At 43.9% G+C, this 15,818-nt stretch overlaps 1 protein-coding gene across 1 annotated transcript; it reads left to right on the top strand.

Annotated features, from left to right (window-relative positions):
• The first annotated feature begins 1,205 nt into the window (after positions 1–1,205).
• On the top strand, positions 1,206–12,898 carry LOC131269089 (glutamate receptor ionotropic, kainate 2-like). Its single transcript, XM_058271406.1, has 10 exons — positions 1,206–1,362; positions 2,558–2,730; positions 6,712–7,737; positions 7,810–8,016; positions 8,082–8,443; positions 8,506–8,930; positions 9,001–9,116; positions 9,708–9,857; positions 10,756–10,905; positions 12,260–12,898. The coding sequence occupies exons 1-10, from the start codon at positions 1,206–1,208 to the stop codon at positions 12,533–12,535; spliced, it is 3,042 nt and encodes a 1,013-aa protein (XP_058127389.1). The 3' UTR covers positions 12,536–12,898.
• Positions 12,899–15,818: the final 2,920 nt, after the last annotated feature.

The raw sequence follows: 15,818 nt of genomic DNA on the forward strand, positions 1-15,818 counted from the left end.
GACATGCTTTTTAACTTTTTCATTCTGTATAGTTACGTACAAGAGTACAAATACGTTTGGAATTTGACAAATTTGTTGATCATTAATCAAATCGACGTTATTTATTTAAGTTTTGCAAAAATGAAAACGGTTTGAAAAATTGACTAAGTCCCAAAAGAGCGAGTACGAAAATTCGGGATCGAAGGTGGGAGTAGGATGGCCTGCTGATTGTAGCAATTGACCGTTGACGATGTTGCACATCGTTTGAAAAGTGTGGGCCAATGAGGGGTGGAAACGGGTGGAGACGGGAGAGACGTAGACGTGACACGGAATTTTGAGTTACCGCTGCCAGCAGGGCGGTCCCCATTTTGCTGCGCGACATTGGCGCGACATTTCCGTGCGCGGAACGCAACGCGGCATACTTTCCACGCGCGCGCATCAAACCGCGTGTCCGACTCGAACGTGCGGCGTGTTCGGCATCGTACGCGGTGCAGAGACGCCAGGGATTCCTTTCGATTTTGTTTTTATTCCACCGAAGAAAAACAAACCGGGCAGGCAAGGACGGCTATCTCCTAAAGCCGGCCACCACCTTAAATTCTTACAAAGTGTTTTTTCCGCGCCAAAGAAATATGTGAAACGAGTGGGTAGTTCGTGCCGAAATTGAGCCTGAGAATAATCAATTCGATTCCCCACCGGTGCGCACGTGCTTTAAGGTGTTCGGGGCGATTGATCATATCTGCCCGAATAGTGCTCGAATCGGTTAAGTATTTTGGTGTTGGTAGTGTGTTTCTTTTTCTGCACTCAGGTTCGAGCAGTCCGGTTCGATTGACTCGTGCAAGTTACGTAAGGCGGAAGCGTACCTGTCATTTATCGTCGCCAATTTGGGACGAAAACCACTCGGCAAGTGAAGCACCCTTATCCGCAAAAAAAAACCGAACGTCAACACAAGCTGGGAAAATAAAAAAACTCGCAAACCCGGGCGCCTGTCAACCAGCTTGTCTGCGATCAAACCACAACAATCACACGGCCGAGAACGCCTTCCCAAAGGGGCTCCCGATGGGTGGCCAGTCGGTGGGAAAACCCGTGAAGCGCGTGTGACTCTTCTTTTCCCTCCCAGAACTATGTGAATTGCTTTTTCGAGCAGTCGTGAAAGGAAAAGAAAAGCATTAGGTTACCTTTTTTCTTGTGTTTGTTCCGAGTGATAAACGAACGTATAGGCACCGCAGATGGTCGTGGAAGTTGCAGGTGGCCACCACCGGAAGGTGTGCCATCTTCCTCTCCGCTTCTTCCCCCTTCCGTTGCTGCTTCTGCTCGCCCTTCTGCCCGCCCGCCTTCTGGCGTACAACGGAGATCTCGACGAAACGGTCGAGCACATTAAAATCGGTACGCTCTTCCTTCCCTCACTTTAGTAAGTGTGTGTATGTGTGCCTGTGCATGCGTATGTGTGTGTGAATGAATATGTTGTGCGTCCCAAGCTGTTTATCAAGACGTGTGCGGGCGTGCGGAACGTGTGGATAAGGAAACGCGGACACGAAGGAAAAATTTGCACGCCAAAAAAAGGCAATTTTGTAAATTGCATTCTTACCCTTCCCTCGTCATCACCCCGCTCAACACTCCCAGCCATGTGCCATCATCATTTTGCTGGCTTTATAAAAAAAAAACCCCCAACAATCGCAAGGAAAACACATTAGACCAGCGGAGGCCATAAAACCCTTCGGTTTTACCCCGAGCAAGCAAAAATACAGTGTCTGCCCCCGGCACACATTTTTCCTTTTCTTTCCTCCTCCATTTTGGTTTTAACCACCTCAGCGTTTGCAGCTTTTTACCTCTCCAGCAATCCAATTCCCATATCAATAATGGGGGGGATGGGAAAAATCGTGTGAAAATGAATCCATCCCACTCGTCGAGGTAGAAGTCAATAGAAAAAGAAAATCAAAGTATGATAAATAGGAATTTTCACGATGGGGTTTTTTTTCTTCTTCGTAAGCACCCTTTTCCCTCCAACAGCACACCAACCAACCTTCGGTTTTGGTTTTCATCCGTTCGGGGCATCATCAGACGAAGGAAGCTCAACATTGTCGAGAATAGTCACACAATCATTTTATATGAACGCACCGGGGTGTGTGTGTGTGTTTTTTTTTCTCTTCCTTTGTGTGTGTGTGTGTGTACTTGTGGTTTCTTGACATGACAAAATTTGGATCCAATCTTCCGAATGGAGGTGGCGCTGTGGCCAAACTAGACACGATTGATCGTTACGTATTTATAACTCTTAAGATTATGGTAAAAGTTTATTTCACTTTCAAATCGAAAGAGAAATCTCTCAAAAAGACAAATTTAAAAGTTAGAGTTGGTTTTAAGCGGGTGAATTATTTCTCAAAACATTTTGATTTGGTGTCGAGAACTTTAAACACTTAACTTTCATTTTGGCGATGTGGCGTCATTTTTATTCTGTGCTTTTCTTTTCCAATATCCAATGTTATAGTTCTTATTATCAACTCCTAGTTGTTCAGGTGTCTTTCTGTGACGTTAGTCAAAGGCAGAACCAATATTCTAAAACGTTACTCTTATGCCTTTGTAGGTGGACTGTTTGATAGCGCGCAGGAGGATGCGGAACTCGCGTTCCAGTACGCCGTCGAAGCGGTCAACAACGAGAAGCTGTCCTACTCCAACTACCAGCTCGAGGCGCAAGCCGTCCGGGTGAAGTACGGCGACCAGTTTGACGTGTCCAAGAAGCTGTGCCGGCTGCTGACGGTAAGCACTAGGTGTCAAACATATTGATTACCCTGCGTAGAAGAAGACAAATTATTGCTTGATCTTGTGCAAAAGTGTCAAAAAGAAGGAAATTATTTCGGATGAAAAACAACAACAAATTTAAACGTTAAGTGTCAAAAAATAATTGTACAACCCTTCCCCACATACATGGAAGGATACAGCAAACAAATAAGGTGTAAATCATCGTAAAATAGCTAACGGAAGCCTTCAATAACGTTCCGTTAATGTACTACTCTCGTTTTAATGAATCAACCATCAACAATGCGATTTGGTCAAAACATCAATCGTGCCCGGCGAAAATAAAATCAAACACAAGCAACAATCAACATCAAAGAAAGGCGCAGCTCCACGCAAATAAGCGGAGCTCCGAAACATTTTCCCCCCCCCCGGGATTACGCAAACAAACAAATCTCGACCGGCGCCCTTTTGCTGTGAAATCGTCGCCCCGCGGCGGAGTTGAAAATGAGCGGGTGGTTTGAGAACATTATGCCCCGGACGGCAACAGCTGCATTTTAAGAACTGGAACGAGCAACACATGTGCGGATCCAGCGTACGTGTCGCGATCAACACACACACATGGAGCTAGTTACCAGAAGCACATAAAAATGTTGGAAGATTGAAGAGCAACTTCCGGCAGCCAAATGGGGCGGAAACAAGAAAACAAAACTACACTCAATTACTCATCTCGCTGGAGACGGATACTTTTTTATATGCAAAAACCATGTGTTCGTTTCTTTTATCGCGTAGTTTTACGTTTCAAACTCGACACTTACGCTTCTCTTTAACACTAGAATGCATTGTTTTGTAATCTGGCGATAATGCTTTTTAACTGGTTATTTTGACAAATCTTTTTAAGACGCTGTCATTGTTCTATTTATAAAAATCTTCTAATCCGTGAACAGATAGTTTTTAGTATGTTTGTTGGCTATCTTTTGTGATGTTTACTTTATGATACACCTTTGCATCATTCCGCTAGCTTAACGTAAAGCAAAAAAGATTGAATTGATCTGTGTTTGAATACCTTAACCTTTAATTTCTTTAATTTTTAATGCACATAAAATAACATTGTGCGCCAAAACTATTGTTAAACTAGCAGAATGCTTGATGGGTGCATCGAAAAACGTAAAATACGAAAAGATAGAAAACAAACATGTTGAAAACCGGTCGGTTAAAAAATTTAAAAAAAATCAAATATAGAAAAGTTACATCGTCATGAAAAGCACGGTCAAAAAACCGTGAAAAGACAACATAGTGGTGGTCAACTTGGTTAACGGAACTAGCCGAATGGAAAAGTCTGTAATTTTTGGTTTAGTTCTGTATTTAGGAAAGGTTTTTGTTTAAATATACAGCCGTTTTTGACATTTTGATTTGAGTGCCAATCGTCATAACTATCGTTTTGCTAACGAAAGAATGTAAAAGAAAGATGAAGAGCAAACGGTGAATTTATGTTTTCTTACAGTTCTTCACCCCCTGTTATGCATTAAGGTTGGCTAGAACACACAACGCCTCTTTTTCACAACTTTGATTTTGTTGAAGATTAGGAAATGGTGGATGGTTTTTCAATAAAAATGTTTACATTGGTGTTTTTATAAGTATAACAGTGACGTGATAATTTAAAACTAGTTTAAAACTATGTTTCCGTTCGACAATGTAGGACTGTAGAAAATAAAAACAAAGTACAGGAAATCATAAAGCACATATAAACGACTCTTACAACACATCAAACCATCCTTCGCCTTTCCTCTGATCTACATGAAAACCTCCGGTAAAAACAAAACAAAATGGCGTGAGAAAAACAAACAGAAGGAGACTGCCGCTTGTAGTAAACATTTACTTCGGCATGAATGGCGCGTTTTCCCCGTGCTGGGTGGGCTTGGTGCGGTTGAATTGGCGCAAATCAAACGATCGTTTTTACGATTGGCCCGTGGAAAAACCGTTCGCACACAAACAAAGCAAGAAGCGCACGCCGGGAGGGTTTACCAGTTTTATCGCCCGGTTTTTCTAATGCGAAGGGCCAACGTTTCCTGCACCTACCGATCGCGATGACGCTGGCGCAACCAGCGATATCAGGTACGGTTTTGCACACACATTATATTTATGATGTGCTGTAAATTTTACTCGATAATGCGCTCGCGATGCGCTGGCTAAAATTAGGCCCTTGAAAACCCCCCCGTAGGGCGGCAGGAATGCAGTTTGCGCCGTGAAGTCGCTCGCATCAGCCAATTAAAATCGCCTCCCTTCGCTGCCGGGCGGGGTGGAAAATGGCGTGCAAATGTGTGCGCCAAGTGGCCAATAAACGATCCAACGGAAAGCGATTCTATTAAACAACGACAAACCCCTCGAACCGGCGCTATAAAGTATCGGTTAGGGTCTATTCGGTCGTTACCTTTTCGCGGATGGGAGAGTACTAGTACGTGCTTAGAAAAGAGAGGGAAGCGGTAAATGGAAAATATATATATGAATAGCCATTCACCATCATCGATTTGCGGTGGAAAAACATTACGCAAGTGAGTGTCGACGCACGAAACGATTTTTAGCTTTATTCAAGTCCCATAAAAATGCACTGCTGGAGAGAATTTTCGTTGGGAGGATAACAAAATTGGGAAAGGCCCAATGGTAGGGTAAAATACACCGGCATGTTTCTAAACGGCTTACACAACTGAAAAGTTATATGAATATGCCCAATTCACGATTTTACTGTAATGTTTTGAAGAGAAAATCTGATAAAGCTCATTTAATCTCAAAATCCGTGTGAGAATATTAACTATTATTTAAATTAAACATTGAAAATAAGCACTTGGTACTTCACGAATATATAACAGAAGTGGATAAACAATCCTAGACAAAAATGGAAAAATCCCTTAGAAATTTTTCTTCTTAGCGTAACGACAAACTCAAGGTTGTACGTCTTGTGGATTCTCAGCTCACGCATGATTTTCGATATTCCATATTGAAATCTTTGCAAACTTCAATAGAACCAAACAGATTTTTCAAAGGAGTTCCATGCATATTTAACAAAAAAATTTGATATCAACTTCCTCAACCTTGTGTTGGCATTGAAGAGGCCTAATACGTTTCAATCGCTATATACAGAGTATCTGATGAACTTATGTACTAAATTTAAACACAAATTTGTGAGAAATCGATTTGCAAACATTTGCGCACAGGTCAAGTTAACAGTTTTACAGGCGTTTGAGTATATTTCGGTTATAGAAGAGATAGTAACAGAGGCTGATATTTTCCTTGAACTGTAAGAAATTTATGTTTTTTGCTTAAATGACGAAGTGATGTGCGTACTGAGTAAGAATGAATGAGGAAATCGAATCATACTATAGAAGACTTAAAACCTCACCAACGATTTGTAACTTATTTTAGTTTAATCGTTTAAATTCCAAAAGATCTACTAGAACTAGAAGCAACTAGAAAAGTAGCCACAGAGATTTTAATCAGGCGGATGGAATCGAGTTCTAAGTAGAGATCCGAATACAAGAAGGCAGTTTTCGTCACAGAGTGGTTTGCATTTGTACGAAAGAATCGAACCCGAAACAGGAAAACGATACCCAATCAAGGATTTGAGTTAGGAATGAGGAATAGGAATTCACAAACAGGGATTCAAGCCCGAAAAACTATAAAATAGGCAAAAGTATTGCTCGCTGACACAGAGATTTTGAATACTAAGCCTGATTTGGGATCTTATAAGAACAAATAAGCTGTAGAAATAAATGTGTTAACAATGTTTTTGATATTTGAAGGTAAAACAAAACTTATCTAGGGAGAAATTTTTTTATTACTACACCATTTGAAAGATTGATTCTATTAAAATGTTGATAGTCCATATTAATACGATCGTAACCCATTGTAAAAGTTATGAAAATAATTACATTAACGTCAAACTAGAGTTCAGTGTATAACGTTGTTAAGTCTGCATATCTTTTTCCATCCAACTGCAACGTTTTCTAGAAAGGAGTGGCGGGCATCTTCGGTCCGTCGTCGCCCAAGTCCGCCCTGCACGTGCAGAGTTTGTGCGACGAGAAGGAGATGCCGCACATCGAGACGCGCTGGGACGCGTACACGAAGCTGCCGACGCTGAACCTGCACCCACACCCGCACATCATGGGCCGCGTGCTGCTCGACCTGGTGGTGGCGTTCGAGTGGAAGGACTTCACCATCATGTACGAGTCCGGTCCGTGGCTGCCGAGCATCAGCGACCTGCTGAAGATGTACGACCCGAAGGGCTACACGGTGACGGTGCGCCAGCTGGACCTGAAGCTGAACGGCAACTACCGGGCGGTGCTGCGGCGCGTGAAGCTGTCGGAGGACAAGCGCATCATACTGGCCTGCTCGATCGACTCGATGCCGGAGGTCCTGCGGCAGGCGCAGCAGGTGGGGCTGCTGACCGATCACCATCAGATCATCGTCACCTCGCTCGACCTGCACACGATCGACCTGGAGCCGTACCAGTACAGCGGCACCAACATCACCGGCATCCGGCTGATCGACCCCGAGGAGGAGAAGATCAAGCAGGTGACGGAGTTCCTGAACGCGTCGCAGATCGCCAAGAAGCTCTCGCTGACGGACGGGCTGAATCCGGCCAAGATGCGCGTCGAGACGGCGCTCATGTACGACGCGGTGCTGCTGTACGCCGAGGCGCTCAAGCACCTGATCGGCAGCGATCCGGCGCATCTGCTGGAACCGCTGGAGCTCAAGTGCGACGAAACGACGACCTGGAAGAACGGCTACAGCATCATCAACTACATGAAGAGCTCCACCATACACGGGCTGACACGCAGCATCAAGTTCGACCACCAGGGCCACCGGTCCGACTTCCTGCTGGACATCATCGAGCTCGGACCGGCCGGCCTAGAGAAGGTCGGCGTCTGGAACTCGACCGAGGGGCTCAACTTCACGCGCAAGAAGGAACAGACAGCACTCGCCTTCGACGACGGTACGCTGCAGAACCGGACGTTCCTCGTCCTAACCGCAATCGTAGGTATCAAGCAGTTTATCTCCACTTCTCAATCTAACCTCACTCGCTCCACTCGTTGACCTCCATTACAGTCTCCACCGTACGGCATGCTGAAGGACTCGCCGGTGAAGCTGACCGGCAACGAACGCTTCGAGGGGTTTGGAATCGATCTCATTCATGAGCTATCGCTGATGCTGGGCTTCAACTACACGTTCATCCTGCAGGAGGACGGCGTTTACGGTTCGCTGAATCGCGACACGAAGAAATGGAACGGCATGGTGCTGGAGCTGCTTGAATGGGTAACGCTTTGTCGATAGGGTCACAGACATTGACTTGAAGCATGTATCTCTTTCTCTCTTTGAAGCGCGCTGATTTGGCCATCACCGATCTAACCATCACGTCGGATCGCGAGAGTGCTGTCGACTTTACGATGCCATTCATGAACCTCGGTATCTCGATCCTGTACCGGAAGCCGACGAAGCAGCCCCCATCGCTGTTCTCCTTCATGTCGCCGTTCTCGAAGCAGGTGTGGCTGTACCTCGGCGGTGCCTACATGATGGTCTCGATGTCGTTCTTCATCCTCGGGCGCATCTCGCCGAAGGAGTGGGACAACCCGTACCCCTGCATCGAGGAACCGGAAGAGCTGGAGAACCAGTTCAGCTTCAGCAACTCGATGTGGTTCACCATCGGTGCGCTGCTGCAACAGGGTTCAGAAATCGCACCCAAGTACGTACCACTAGGGCACCCGCACAATACAAGCGGTACTAACCTTACGCTGTTCACGTCAGGGCTCCCGCGACACGAGCCGTCGCCTCGATCTGGTGGTTCTTCACGCTCATCATGGTCTCGTCCTACACCGCCAACCTGGCCGCCTTCCTGACCATCGAGCAGGTGTCGTCGCCGATCAACAACGCGGAGGAGCTGGCAGCAGCGGGTGGCAAGGTGAAGTACGGTGCCAAGCGAGACGGTAGTACGATCAGCTTCTTCAAGGACGCCGAGTACGGCACGTACGCCAAGATGTACAAGTACATGATGGACAACGTGGAATTGCTGACGTCCTCCAACCCGGAGGGCCTGCAGCGCGTCAAGACGGAGAACTACGCGTTCCTGATGGAGTCCACCTCGATCGAGTACATCGTGGAGCGCGAGTGCGACGTCACGCAAATCGGTGGACTCCTCGACGACAAGGGCTATGGTATCGCAATGCGTAAGAGTGAGTGTCTCGCGCTTCCCGCAGTAACCAGTAACTCAAAACACCTTTGACAATATGGTTTCACTCGCAGATTCACCATACCGGAGCGCCCTCAGTGAGGCTGTGCTACGGCTGCAAGAGCAGGGAGTACTGACATCCCTCAAACGCAAGTGGTGGAAGGAGAAGCGCGGTGGTGGTGCCTGCTCGGTAAGTAATAACGTGGCAGCTAGGTTTAAAGTCTGGTGCGTCTGCAACTTCTGGGGCTTTTGGACCATCGTGCAACTTCTGGATCTTATGGGAATTCCAATGTAGTTCTGGGACATCTTGGACGCTTGTACCATCGAACAACATCTTGTGTAACTTCCAAAGCTCCAAATTCTCTTTCCGAGAACTCCAACGTTAGACTAAAATATCTGGAACATTTCTGGGACTGTAACCCCAAAACTGAACACTGTTGTTAAGAATCACAACGTCTTTCTAGATCATCAGGGTTTTTGCACCGTCAAAAACTTCTAGATCTCTTGTATCCTTCCAAAACTTTGTATGAGAACTAGAACATCTGGTGCATTTCGTACATTTGTGACTTTTGTAGTATCAATTAATGCTTCTGGATCTTGTAAATGTACTAAAGATCCAGCTTCTCTGACCGGAAACTCCAACGTCAGTCTGTCTCCACCCTCGTCGCCCTTCCGTCTTGCCCCGTTTGTTTCTACCATCAATCTCCCACCCGCAAATCGCTATGTTTGTATACACTATCCACACTCTGTTCGGTCTCTGCCTCATTTCAATCCGCTTCAGAACACGATGGAGGAAGGTGGTGCGCTTGCACTCGAGCTAGCGAACGTTGGTGGCGTGTTCGTGCTACTGATCGTTGGCTGCGTTGCGGCGCTGTTCGTGAGCTTCTGCGAGATGCTGTGCGATGTGCACAGCCGGTCGCGCGACTTGAAGGTGGGTGCTGTTGGATGGGTTCCGTGCAATATGTTTGCTATACGCACCAGCTGACCCTGCTCCAGGACCCCGTACCCCGCCGGTTTGTTCTCCTCCGACCTCGCTGCGGAGTGTGGTTTTTCTTGTTGCTATGTTATGCTACCCCAACTTCCATGAAACAGCTGAGGGACAGAGCCCGACGCCATTGTTTGTAGTAGCCCCGAAGCACCCTGTAGACTCCCTTGTCCTCGAGTGTTGTTTTACTCCAAAGCTATCAGTAGCTACTTTTCCTGCCTTACCTGCCACCACCTATGACGCACTCCTCTTCTAATCAATCTACTTCTACAGTTTACTTTTGAGGACTACCTACCGATTTCCGAACGCGTTTTGAACTCTCTGGAGTTATTCTATAAAAAAACGAATATGGGAAGGCTTGTTTTGTTTTTCAAAATTTTGACATCCACATTTTTGAACTCTTACATCTAGGCACATAAATGCCTTAAATGAGGGTTAAGGAAAGTCGGTTCAAACAAATCATTACGCGGTGTTTTGATCCAAAAAGAGTTTGAATTTTGGAACATATCTGTTCACTTTGCGTTCCAACCAGAGTCCCCGCTGATTGACCCCTTCTCCAACTACTGCCGTTTGATCTGTACCACTCTCTCCCCTTACTCGCTCTTATTATTTGTCCCTCACTACCATCTCGTGAAAAATACCCCCTCAAACCCTCCGTGGCAAGTACGTAGTAGTTTCTTGTTTGTTATCCGCTTTTCTTTACTCATTCTCCACCTTCCCGTCTTATGTTTCAACCCCTTTTCACACCACAACCACCCTACCTATCGTTATTTTCTTTCCTTTAACTGATACCCTTTGACCCCCGCAACCCTCCCCCCACCCCTTCACACTTTTTCCACCACAGCAAAGCACTAGCGATGACGGTGCCGAAGAGCTCGGCATGGACAATGTGGGCGGCGTGTTTTTCGTCCTGTTTGTCGGCTGCTCCTTCGCGAGCCTGTTCGGCTGCTGCGAGCTATTCTTCGTTATTGCACATCGCGCTCGACGGCACAAGGTAACGCATGTTCCCTTCCCTTGCTTGCACCACCCCTTTCCGAGCTGAACCTCTACCCTACATCCGTTCGTTGGTTTTCCGTTGCAAATTGTTTGCTAACGACGTTTTCCTGCAGAGCTTACAGAGTGTGCTGCATGGTTTCCGTATCCTGTTGTCTGTGTGTCCTTGCTGGAGACAAGTAGCTTTCAAAGATGCTTTCGTTAGCTTATGGTGTGCTTTGCTAGGCGATCCGCAGATGGCGCTACAAAAGTTTGTGCTTGCACTCTAAAAGCTCCCTTTCGCTTCATCTCAGTCTGCAAGCTTTCGACAAAGTCCTTTTACATTTGATTGTAAACTAACCGTTTTATCTAACTGCTGCAATTTAGTAATGGCTTTCAAAAATAAATATAATTAAATAATATTTTATTATATTCACAACCTTTAATTTTTACAATCTTAACCATTAATAAACATTAGAAAGAAGGATAGTTATGCACGACGGTTTTTAAGCTGCAAAATATTCGAATTAAGAAATAGTGGTGTGTTGATAAAATTTCACCACTTCTTAACACGTTGACTGCCATTGTCTACACAGTAGGTGACAGGATATTCAGAACTTGCCAAGAAACGCAAATAATGTTGTACTGAAATAGAAGAAGGTTAAAGAAGGTGTACAACATTCCCTTTAGGCAAGCATAGGTTATTTATTACGTGTCTAAAAGCAAATCTTGTTGTTTGTTTTCTAACCAATTTTATCACAAATGTTTGAACTAAACAACATTTAAATATTGATAAATTGTTTAAAAAGTAAGTAAATAAGTGAAAGTAACATATTAAGTCAATGTATAATAAGTTTCCTACTAAAACTTCAATAATTTTAATGTTCACTTGACACTCACAAACTGAACGACGAAGTGAAGTATAGTAGATTTTCTTTTTTTTGCCTAATGTTTGTCCTATTTCTTATGAACTCCTAAGAATATCAGAGTTATTGATGTTTAACGATAAGAGTGAGAAGAAAAAGCGAGTTTCTTAACTAATGGCTTACCAGAACAGTTTGATTGTTCAAAGTGCCGTGGATGTAGTGAACAAACTCAGGAAAAACCAAAATTGCGAACAAACGACGCTTAACACGCAGAGAGTAAACTGTGAACACTTCGTTGAAGGCTTCCAATCCGTTTAGCTGCTGGAACACCACGGCTTGCTAAGCTGCCAATGTTTCTGTTTGTTGCTTGTTCGTTCTCGTTCCGGTGGCTTGATGAGTTGCAAGTTTTTACTGCTCCTTTTGTTCTCGCCCTCTCCCTCTCTCTCTCTCTCTCTCTCTCTCTGTTCGTGTGCTGACGCTGTTCGCCTGTTCTTCTTGCCGGGCGGAAAGGTACCGTTCCGGGAGGAGCTGATGGCTGAGCTGCGCTTCGTGGCCAAGTGCCACGGCAACACCAAGCCCGTCCGGCATCGCAAGAGCTCGTCCGGTTCCGGCCACAACTCGATCGAGTCGGCGGCCATGGACTCGACCGGTGCGTCCGCCGCCTCCAGCAAGCAGGACATCTCCGGCGGGGGCGAGGGTGCCGAGGGCCACCAGCGGAAGCAGAACGGCACCGGCAACGGGAAGTCGGCGCTCAACGGCACCCGCAAGGTGACACTCGACGATTGAGTTTGATTAATGAGTCCCGCCACCAGGCGCCTCCATCGCAGAAAGACCAGGCGCCTCCATCGCCGAAAGACCAGGCGCCTCCATCCGCCGTGGGCCTTGCTGACTTTCACACGTCATCCTGTTTAACATCATCTGGCCCTCCCTCTCCCTCTCTTTCTCTCAACCCATCCACCGCAAGGCGCAAAATAGAACGAGCTTTCCGATACTCCGTCCGAAAAAACAAATAGAAAAAAAGATGGTCTGATTTTTCAAAAGGTGCGCCACCACCACCAGCGAACGAAACCCACACCCAGTTGTGCAACGGGGGTGGGCACAAAAGGCTACCGATTGCCGATGTTGCCGAAAAAGTACCCCCCACCACTTCCCCAGCCTGACGCACACCCGTCACCGCTGATACGATATTTACAGAGAAAGGAAAATAATAAATCAAAACCGAATGCGAGCACCAGCAAAAATACACAATTGCACACTTGCCCTTTGTAACTCCCCGAAAGAAAGTACTTGTCGCCTTTTCCGCACACAGTTGTACATTTATCATCTACATTATCATTTATTGTCATTCGTTCACATTTCTTTTTTCACACGCCTTGGAATTTACGCGCACAAAACACAAGTGGAAATCAACAAGGAACGATGCGTAATGACAATTTTATTAGCAATTTATTCCTCGCGGTGTGACAAGTTGTGCAGGAATTAATAACTTTGCAAACAACACTCACATCCAGAGTTGGCAGGGTGCAAAACCGGTAGGTGGGAATTGTAAATGGAAAAACACAGATTTTAAGATGGATTCAAATAGGAATAAATGAGAACAGCTACACTGGAGCGCATATCCGTGAAAGCAATATCTGAAACTGTCACTTGTGGTTGTTGATGATCAAAAACAATTTAAGTACAACCACTATTTGATCTCAATAAAAACATAAAAATATTGTTTCTTGGAACAAGTTGATATTGATTGATGAATAAAAACTCTCACAGCTTTTAATAAATCTTAGTAGAGTAGAGTGACAGAATAATACTTTGTTTTGATTTAGGAATTCATGAGATCCTGAATGAAAGATTCACGAATCTCACAGATTTGTTTGAAAAACTATTTTTTTTTTAAAAGATTCATTAAAGAATCACCAACGGTTAATTAAATTGCATTTGCCAAAGCATTGTTGAATTACTACTTTTAGACTAGCTGGTTGCCCTTTGACATTAATTATAGCATCAACCACTTGGTACGCATTTCACCAAAAACAAAGTATAAATAAGAGCAAAATGAACGAAGTCTCTCTTTTGCTCCTCGCACTTAAGTGTCATCAGTTTTAGCACTTCGCACTTAAGTGTCATTTTTGTCATGACCGAAAACAACGATCCAAAGTTTTGCGATTAATCATTTGGTATATGAATGAATTTCGCCTTAAAGTGTATAAGCCACAACTCTTATTTACAGTCACTCACAGGCACGATCATTTTATGGTTAATCACATTCATCCAAAGTCATAAACCGTCAAAAAATGTCATTTCCGGAAAGTTTAGCGCTTGACGATTTCGTGGATTTTCAAAAACATAAGGAAGTAAAAAACAAATAAAAAAAACATAATAAAATTATATTATTAAATTAAAAACATAAGAAAAAAACTAAATAAAAAAATAAGAAAATAATGAACATCAAGTAAAACTAAATTTGAATCAGAAACAAACCTCCTTTGTTTGTAGTGAAACATTTTATCAAATGGTGAAACTATCAAATGCTGAAACTATACCCCTGCCTGTTACAAATTGTCAGGAAAGCCTCCAACGAATGGAAAATTCACTGAACGGTACCACTGTCAAACAAAGTTCAAGAGGCGGAGTAGAAAGGTAAGGGAGGAAACGAAAAACAATCCAAAATCAGTCCGAAAAAACCGCACCAGGTGTAGCGATCGGAAAGTGCACCCACCTACAGAGAACTTTCTCCGGGGAAATGAAGAAAACTCGGCAACCAGGCGAAACGGGTGGCGTGGTGAAGGGACGGGAAGGGAAGGGAAAGGAAACGGGAAAACCGATTTGCGAAACGAGGGCACTGGACCGATCGGTGGGTGGGATTGCCTGCCCGGCCGGCAGTTAAACACTGAATAGTTTCATCCCTTTCAGTGCCAATCTACGTTCGGCTCACGGTGGGAGCGTCCGGTGGACATTATTATGGATTTCAAGTATACCACGTACAAAAAACCGCGTCATCAGTAGGCCAAGCGTCCACATTACATGTTACTTAAAGTATAATTTTCAAATTTAAATAAGAGGTTGTTGGTTGTGGGAATAAAAATAAACAAATCTTTATCAAACTTATTAAAATTAATAATTTTTCTTTTCCTTGTATTTCACTTTGCATGCTCTGAATACGAATTCTATTTAACTTGTAACAACTTATTTGTAAAAGCACCATGATTTCATTAATTAGAACTAAAGTATGATTTTAGCACGATTTTTTTCCTGAGACGAATTTGTTACTCACAACAACCGAATTTGAAGAAAACTTTTTTTTTCGGAAATAGTTGGTCACTTCTAACTTTTAATAATTTCAGTATATTTTTACATAGGGTTTGCTTATCCTGGCCAAATACCATTAATACCGCTCATAAACTAGGCATTTTATTAAAATAAATCAATATCAACACAATGAAAAAGGTTAGTTATTATTTGCAAATCAACGAGATGATTGATTTCCTTTTCATTCGAACCAAAATTACATGCTCGGCCACAATCCTGTATATATAATATACCTATATATATAGGTATAGGATATACCTTTTTATATGTCCGCTCTGAAATGGTCTCGTTTAATTCCACAAAGGCACTGGCTCTTCAAACTGTATAATGCAATCATTTTGTGGAAGCATTTATTTATTTTTGGTAAATGTCTGTATGCTTTTTAAAAAATGTTTATTTTTTTATTGCTCCAACTGACATTTTGTTTCTTAGGGCTTTTGTTTTTCTGACATGAATATTGTCAGAAAACCTACAAAACTGTTTTTCAACAAGTTATTTAAGTGAAAATAATTTTTTGAATTTCTTAAATTGATTATGTACTAATGTATTCTTTTAGCTGCGACTTTGGAGGGCGATTTTGTTCACGATTGTGCATTAAGATAAGTAGTATTTCTTTATTTGCTTTTTAAATCATTCATCTTTCATACGGAAGCAAGAAGTAGGAAATTTATTTCATGAAATGTCCGTACTCTGCACCAATGTGCGTCGTGTGGGAAGAAAGTCGGGAGTCTGGCCGCGTCTGCCTTGACACACCTTGAACTTT

This window comes from Anopheles coustani, chromosome X (genome assembly GCF_943734705.1).
Source record: "Anopheles coustani chromosome X, idAnoCousDA_361_x.2, whole genome shotgun sequence".
In the NCBI taxonomy this organism is placed as follows: Eukaryota; Metazoa; Arthropoda; class Insecta; order Diptera; family Culicidae; genus Anopheles; species Anopheles coustani.